This window comes from Rattus rattus, chromosome 8 (genome assembly GCF_011064425.1).
Source record: "Rattus rattus isolate New Zealand chromosome 8, Rrattus_CSIRO_v1, whole genome shotgun sequence".
NCBI lineage: Eukaryota > Metazoa > Chordata > Mammalia > Rodentia > Muridae > Rattus > Rattus rattus.
Window position 1 is genome coordinate 33762576 of NC_046161.1, and position 8887 is coordinate 33771462.

Genomic DNA, 8887 nt, shown 5'->3' on the forward strand with positions numbered 1-8887 from the left:
ACTGGAAAGACTTAAAATGTTACCACCAGAAGAGAAACACGGGCTTAAAGCTCAGTTTTCCGGGGTGGGCTAGAGAGGCTTTACTTGTTAGGTATTAGACCACATGACCCAAGGTCTCTGAAGCCTTAGACCCTTTTGTTCAGATGCTGAATTCAGAGGCATTTATGTACAGGCTTGGGACAAGTATAGCCAGTCCTCCTGTTCCCAGGGAAATCTTCAAGGGGTGTGTTTCAATGGCATGTTTATTAAACAAATGCTCATGACAGATTTTCACAACAGCAACAAATGTTATTCCACAACATCACGTCTCCCTTACTGAAGAAAAAAAGACAATCACAACACTGATGGCTTTGGATTACTTTTCATGTTTCCTGGGGGTAAAACCTGTGGTCTCAATTGTTCTCCTCTTCTTTCACGTTCTCACTCTTATCTGACTTCATCTTCTTTACCTCTTCTCTAGCCACGTGTCCCCGGAAGGCGGACTGGATTTTGACAGCTGCCTCCTCCTGTTCTCTTTCTTCCTCAGTAGACTCCTCCTTCATTGAAAGCAGAGAAAGTGAGAGATTTTTCCAGAATGTTGTATTTTAATGCCACAGAAATGCCAACTCAGAGAAGCAACTGTTTGAGGTCTGTTGCTTCCTGAGGGGATCTTGGTTCACACTGTATGCGTACCAAAGGCTGAACGCCAAAGGAACAGAGGCTCAGCTCACCACTCTTCAATATGTCTTAATACAAGATCATTGTCTGCGTCTTTTCTCTTGTTGTTCCCAGATAGCACCTATTTTAAGTTTCCTGAGAAATTATGTTAGGATGGGGAAGCAAGAAAGAATCCTTGAAGTACAGTGTCGGTGTTAACATAGGCGAATGTGCTATTTTGAAATAATCATGATTAGATAAGATAGATTAAAATAATAAATTTGAATCTCTAGATGTTTAGGACAATTAAAGCCATACATTTAGGGGTTGAGCATCAAAGAAAAAGTCAGTTACTCTACTGCTATTGGGTTTATCATCAGGGCTGACAGAACAGTGACCTACAGTTTCTTTTAAATTTAGGTGTAATTGACAGATGGCAAAATTCATGGATCCTAAATGTAGAACTGAAAATATATATGACCTTTAATGTATCTTTTTAAAGCTAAAAATATGTTAAACACACATTTAAGAATCCTCAAGTTATCACTTGTGAAAAGTTGAAATATTTCTGCTTTCCCAAGTCTTGCCCCTAAGAAGTAGCCATTAATTGCGGTTGTGTGTGTGTTTGTATTTGTATATGTTTGTGAATCCTTCCTAACTTTCTCTGTGGATGAGTATAGTTACATGAAGACATGCTTTTCATTTTAAATCCAGACCATGCTGCTCACAATGCTCTCTGACTACTCTTCCTGGGAACAGCAAACCTGTGCACTCTTTTCTGTGCTGTTCCTGTGTGTAATTTTGCTCAGTTTGAATTGGGGGACATGGCCATTGTGCTCCATTGTACTGATATCTCTCTCCAGTGATATAGTCAAATACAAATAGACTGGCATAAAATTCTTTGAGATGATTCTCCAATCAAGTGAATTACTCTTAAGTTAAAATCAATGAGACTTTAACACAAACTCATATACTTGAATTCCTATTACATCTGATGCCAGTGGTAACTGGATTGTATTGATACTATTCTGGAATAATTAAATAATGTAAGAAAAAGTATGTCTCAGTGGGTAGGAAGTAAAGTTTTCCTTGAGGGGCATGTTCATTCTAGGTATCAAATGTTGCTAACTGAGATACTAGGACCTGAAAAGGAACTCAAAGGTTTGAACTGTGATGTTGTACAGAATGAACTCTTCTAAAGTCCAGTCTTTTTTAGTTTTGACCACAAAGATAATGTGCTGTATTAGTAAATGTTTAACTGGCTCTACAGAGAAATAACAGAGTAAAACAACGTGGCCCTCCTAAAATACCAGCAAAGCTCTGGTCTGTAGTGTTACCTTAGTCCCAATACTCTCAGTTGGCTGATCTTAAAATATCAAAGTGATGTTGCATTGTGCACAATTACCTCTAAGTGATAGCCTTAGCACACCACTGAATAAAGAGAGGTAGCATCTTTGAGGTGGACGTCCCTCTTTCTGGGTGACTTTGATGTAGACTTTGATAGAAATGCAAGGCAGGCAAGCATTTCTATAAAAGACCTTTCATGGAACACAAGCAAGCCGTACTGTGTAAAGCCATTTAATTTGGTGTTATATAATTGTTTTCCTTTTGTTATCTCCAATCTTTGTATTTGTGTGATGATAAGAGAAGTAGTAGAGAAATTCCCAAAGTGGAATATGAATCTAAGAAATGAGAGGAGACTCCAAGTTCAACTGTCTGCCCCTTTCCATGGAAAGATTTTCTGATATAGATCTTTAAAGGGAAGAATTTGTTTTTGAAAATAATCTTCCAGTTTATCAATAACAGCTAATTAATTATCTAGAAGAAAAATTCTAATTTCAATAACATAACTATTATGTTGATATATATTTTATGCGCACCTTTAAGGTTAGTGATGCTACTGTGTGTAGGAATACTGAAGTAAATGAAAAATACTACGTACGAATGGAGTGACTGGTGTTTCTTCTCTTCCAGATGCCTTGGCTATTTCTTGTTCACATTTCTCAGCTTGTTCTGGGTCCTAGAATGAGAGAAAAGGATCACATGGGCATTGTTTTGAAGGTAGCTAACTCTTGGCCCATGCTGCTTAAAAGAAAATAAGTTATGCTACTGAGAAGAAGGGGTAGTTAAAGATATATTTGTCTTCTAACAAGAATTTGTCTTGGAAAAAAGACAGTGAAAAAAAAAAGGGATAAACCACTGCTGGACACTAATAGCTGATAAGGTTTGGTTTATTATCTTGGAGACAGTTTTTAAAGAAGTGTTGATAGTTTCAACAATAGCAATCAAAGTTGTTGTATTCCACAGTACGAAGCCAAATTGACCTTTTAATGATAATTATAGAGTAAAAACTAAGTCAATATTACAGATGAGAAAGGAATTTGGGGAGGAAAGAATAATAGGAGAAGGTCAAAGCACCTTATATGAATACATGAAAATGTCAATCATTATGGAATTAAGGTACAATACTATATCAAATCAGAAAAGTAAGTTTCACTTTTGGAGAAAGATCTGTATAAAGAAGGAGCCAGCCAATCACTTCTGTCACGGCTAGTCCAGTCTTCCACCAAACTGAGGCATTGCTAGCTCACTGCCTTCAGGAAGAGTCTTTAACAAATAAAATTATAAAATGGAAATCCGAGCATATGGAAGTGTGTAAGATAAAACCCTGAAAACCAAAGTGAAACAAACACCTTGAATTTTCCATGTAACACAAGGACAGAACGTTTTCTTTTTCTTGGTTTTCCAAGACAAGGTTTCTTTGTGTATCCCCGTCTGTCTTAGAACTCACTCTGTAGATCAGGCTGGCTTAGAACTCAGCGATCTGCCTGCTGCTACCTCCTGGGTGCTGGGATTAAAATTGTGTACTCTGTCTATATAGTGATTATTATCTTTATTATTTTTAGATAGGTTTTACTGCTGCTACTCCTGTTGGTACTGAGCCTTTGGTCCAGGTGATCCTCCTGCCTCAGCCTCTTAAGTAGCTGGAATTACAGGACCAGGCCACTGAGCCCAGGTCTTTGTTGTTGCTGTTTTTTATTTAAAAACTTTTTCAAGGTACTTTGGGGAATCCTGCTAAAATGTAACCTTTAACTTGGATACATGGCGTCTAGTGTGAGACTTAATTTTATCAGCTTTCCAGTTGATGCCAATGATGTTGACTCTACATAAGCTGTCTTAACCAACCTTCCTCATCTCAAAACACAGAACAGACAATGTACTGACTGCCAAGGACAGCACAAACCCAGAGTCCTATGAGATGTGAAAGCAAGACATTGACTTCTTATGTGTAATATGTGCCTTCGACTCAGGACAGCTGGGCTAAGAAAGGCTACCTTTGAGAATACTATCAATGATAAAAATGGGTTCAGTTACTAAAGAGATTAATTAACTTTGAAGAAAAAAAACCCCTATCATTATCTTCCATTTGAATTAGTCTTTTTGTAGCTTGTAAATGAAAAAAGTTGGACTAATAGTGTTTTATTTTATGAGATATAACTTGTGACTTGTGATACTTAGTAAAGTTTAAAGATGAGAGATGGAAGTAATTGTGATGACCAAGCCCTTTCTCCTGTTGTCCTCTTTTAATGCTAAGTATTGGTACTCAATTCAGATTATTTTAGAAGAGTATTTCTCAGGATAAAAATTTTTAATAAGTTATTTAATGCTTGACACACTTCTCAAAACTTGGGGGGAGACCATAATAATTTCTCTTATAGATAGAAAAATATAGCCAAATCTTGTAGGTTCATAAGACTATACCTTGAATGCGTGGTTGTTATAGAAGCGGTCCTCTACCTTAGCCCCCCATTCTGCTGGATCAAAGCTGGTTTCTAAATAACAAAGATAATTTTACACTTATTTTGTGTTCGTTAAAGTGAACCAAGAACAATGCAGAAACACAAGTTTCTTGTTTCAAATCAAAGGTTCTTTACTGACAGTTGAAAACCTTGCTGATACTGAACAGCCTAGTGCTGTACACATAATTATTAAATATATGATGACCAGTCTAACACTGATTGAGTCCTTAGGTTCATTTACAAAAGCCCTGAATACCTTCATAACTTGTCTTCATAAACTTTGTGAGAAAGTGGAAGACACAGAACAAATGCCAGTATTTTAAATAAATAGATTTAAACATGCATTAGCAAATGCAAAAAAGTATATAACATATATACTAAGGGATCAGGAAGTTTGGAAAAGTGAAAAATAAGGAAAAGTTTTCAAAAGAGACACATTATATAAACAATTAATATAGACAAGTAGTTATCCAAAGAGAGTTTTCTTTAAATTTCCATTTTAAAAAAGTACTCCAAACTCCAAAGTATGATGCTCTAACAAGTCCTATGTGCACATAGAGACTACAATTATCAACTTGCTATTTATCATTTTATCTATATATTTTCTCCTGGTTATTTTCAAGCCAACCCCAAACATGAATCTACATATTATCTACCTGCACAAAATCTACAGACACTTAAATATCTGCCTTTAAAATATAAGCATGTAGCATTATCATTAACAAACAATCCTTACAGTGTGCCTGTATCTAGCCAGCCATCCAAACTTCCCCCCTTTGTCTAGTATATGTATTCATCTTGGTCACATCAGAGCCTCAAAATGGACACACAACGCTTTTTGTTATATGTCTTTTACATAATGTTTAGTGGAAAATCCACGACTACTTTATTTTTCTGTGCAGTTTATTTGTTGATGAAGTGGAGCCGGTTTCCCTTTGGAATTTTCCAGGGCGGATATTTCTGACTGTGTCCACAGGAGACTGTTCCCGGTCATTTGCCCTTGAATTCCCTGCAGACTGGCGGCTGGAGCTGCAGGTTTCCTAGCTTTAGGTTTGACTGTTTTGGCAAGAACACTTGATTGGTGGTGCTGCTTAATCTTCTCAGAGGACAGATCACATCCTGTTCTATTTTAAACGATTTTTATGGGCTGATGATTGTTTCTTAACTTATTTAGGGGTACAAAATGGGTTCTAAATTAATCAGTACTAATATTGGGGTAGATTTGATAAAGAAAACAGTCAACTATTTGGTTGCCCTGATAGATGGCCCTTAAATGAAATGACTGAAATATGGCCCTTAAATGAAATGAAGGTCAAAGATTTGATTCCCTTACCAGCTTTCAAAATGACCTAACAATAAGAGTTCTGTGTGTCTGGTTTTAGCATTATGAGCTCACAAACACTTAGCAACGTGAGTGAATTCCCATCCATCGACTTCTACTATTTTTCTTGATTCTCTATTTGTCCATCATTTGGTCAGTAGTAGCTTATCCAGGTGCTGGGTGCTCCTGGAAACAATTGGGAGCTTGTTTCCTGGGATCCAAAGATGGGCAGCTTACACGTATATTTATCCCCATATCTGGAACTTGGGGTCTGGTTCACGGGAAATGGCATTCAGAGATAACTTAGGGGCTACGTCCACCAACATTTGGTTGATCATGATTTTGAGGTTTCAAAAGTGCATGGAGCCAGAAACTACTTGCATTAGAAAGATTTTAAAATACTGTGTGCATGTCCGTGTGTGCGTGTGTGCGTGTGTGTGCGTGTGTGTGCGTGTGTATGTATGTATGTGTGTGTGTGTTTGTGTGTGTATGTGGGTGTGTGTGTATGTGTGTGTGTATGTATGTATGTGTGTGTGTATGTATGTGTGTGTGTGTTTGTGTGTGTATGTGGGTGTGTGTGTATGTATGTGTGTGTGTATGTACACAAGCATGCTCTGGCACATGGTGGGAAGTCAAAGGACAACTTGCAGGCGTCTGTCCTGCCCTTCTACCGTGTGGGTCTTGGAAGCTGAACTCAGGTCCTCGGGCTTTTCAGTAGGAGCCTTCATTCTCTGAGTAACATTTTAAAAGAGAACAGACCACACTGACATTTCAAAATTCAAGTTCAAAACTACAGAATTTTAATAAACTATTTTTAAAATTATTTTTACATTCCAAATTTATCCCCAATACTAGCACACGTATTTGCTTTATTCTCTTATATAGTTATAAAGTTTCCAGAGTAACTCTATATTAGCTTACATCACTATCGCAAATACCTCTGATAAATGAAGTTAAAAGAGGAAAGGTATATTTTTGTTTGCAATTTCATTTACAGTTTTAGACAATTAAAGACTGATTCGCCTTGCTGTTTGGGCCAGTGCAAAAATTTAAAGTATTTGGGCTATTATCACAAGTGATGGGATAATGAAATGTGTAGAGGTTTAAGGTTAAATAAATATGTAAGTTTAACAGATACTACAGAATCCTCTTCCTGTGGATGTATTTTCCATCTCTAGTAGGAATGAGTATGAGGGCTTATTTCTCTTAGCCTTATCTACAAATCATACTGTCCAACTTTGGGCTTTTGAGAAGACATAGTGGTTGTGGGTAGTTCAGTGTAATTTCTTCTGTTTTTCATTTCTGTATTTGTGTGTGTGTGTGCATGTGTGCCTATGGAAACAGAAGTCAGATCCCCTGGAACTGTAGTTACAGGCAGTTATAAGCTGCCCAGCTGGGTGGTGCTGTCTGAACTTGGGTCTTCTGGAAGAGCAGAAGTGCCCTTAACCCACAAGCTACCTCTATATGCCCAGTTTTGTGTGATTTTGATTGGAATTGTTGTTATGGGTCAGTTTGGGTAGCTTTTTATGTTAAGAGCTATTCGTGTTTACCTTTGTATGAACTGTTTATCTCTTGGTATAGATGTGTTAAACACATGATTTCTACAAGATGTTTATTAGGCTCATTAACACACTGAGCTGCTGGGATCTAAGACTGCAAGCATTTTATCGGCTTGTTAGTTTGTTTCTTCATGCTGCTTTGCCACATACAAGCTGACATCTTCTGCTGTCAGCTCCATCAATCTGTTCCATCAACCTTGTTGCATTTGAGTTTGAAGCAACTTGGCAAGCAAGATGTTTTTCATAAGGGATGATGTATATTTTCTCCCAGCATTAGGTTGTATGGTTTCTTTTTTAGTATTTCAATCTGGAATTGGTTTATAATTTATTGGGGTGTAAGATGTAAAGAATGGATGCAATTTTGTTTTCTCATTTTGATCTTAATATTATTTAAGAAGTCTATTTTTTCCTAATGATTTGAGATACCACTTAGACTGTATATTATTAACAGGTTTCCTGTAACAAGAATGAAGACGACTAACCACCCGTGAAAAATGGTGATAGGGGAATACTTGCTATGTGGGAGGCTGGACATTCTGGGTTTAGAAGTCCATGATCATTTAATCTGCCTTTACTTTGAAGGCTAGGTTTTCATACTGTATCAGTGGGTAATTCACCTTCAGTCGATGTAAGTGGAAGTGGGTGTGGTGTTTTTTTCCAAATGGTTTTAGCCGTTTCTTTATTAGAACTCATATTCTAAGGCTATTAATCATCAATTGTTTTTATTACTGTGACCTGGGGACAATGACTCAAACATTTTTTAATGGTATGTTCCCGAGTTCTAAAATTAAACAAACGACTAAAGATTTTTACTGCATGAATTTGTAAAAATTAATGTTATAACCAAATTCATGTTCATAAAAACATTACTTTTTATCAATTTATTTTAATAACTTCCCCCACTAATATTGTGGATTGTGAGGCAAATATTTACCCTGATTGGATATGAGACAGACTAGCAGGAGTCAGGAAACTGGTGGAAATTTTGAGTTCTTCAAAGGCAGGATCACAAGGGACAGCGGGTGGAGTTGTTCGGTGTGTATGTGAGTTGTTTTGATTCTAGCCTGTGTTCTGGGTTTGCTCCCTCTGTAAAATGACTTATGAAGGAACATCTGTTTGTTTAGGGGTATTTCCAGTCTACTTTGCCTAGGGCAATGGTAACAAACCTTATATGCCATGACTGCTCCAGGTCAAGAGCAGGTTTTCAGCACAAACATGATGATAAACATTCCCCCTTTTGACCTCTAGGCCAGACTCTCATCGTCATGAATCGTCCAGGCTGGGATCTGGAAATTGTACTTAGGAAAGGGAGTATAGGAACTTCCTTTTGGCTGGAAATCAAAGTCCCTGCTACCATGAACCTTAGTCTCTCCACAGGATGAGACCTGGAAAGTATACAGAATGTAAATTACCCTCCCCAGCTGGCAATTCACTCGCCAGAACAGGTTGTTTCTGTGCCTTCGTTGAAGAACAGTTTCACATACCCCAGTGAAACCCAATTTATTTAATCTAAGGAGTGTTGAATTATTTTTATAACACTTATAATACTTTCAAATGAGAAGAATCAAAAT

At 37.2% G+C, this 8887-nt stretch overlaps 1 protein-coding gene across 1 annotated transcript in view; it reads right to left on the reverse strand.

The window, feature by feature from the left end:
* Positions 1-224: 224 nt before the first annotated feature.
* Positions 225-8887, reverse strand: part of Spa17 (sperm autoantigenic protein 17) — an 11188-nt gene continuing 2525 nt past the window's right edge. Inside the window, exons 3-5 of the mRNA XM_032910943.1 lie at positions 4399-4469; positions 2579-2656; positions 225-536 (exon numbers count right to left, since the gene is read on the reverse strand). Coding sequence (XP_032766834.1) covers positions 393-536; positions 2579-2656; positions 4399-4469 — 293 coding nt within the window. The 3' untranslated portion in view covers positions 225-392. The remainder of the gene's footprint in view (positions 537-2578; positions 2657-4398; positions 4470-8887) is intronic.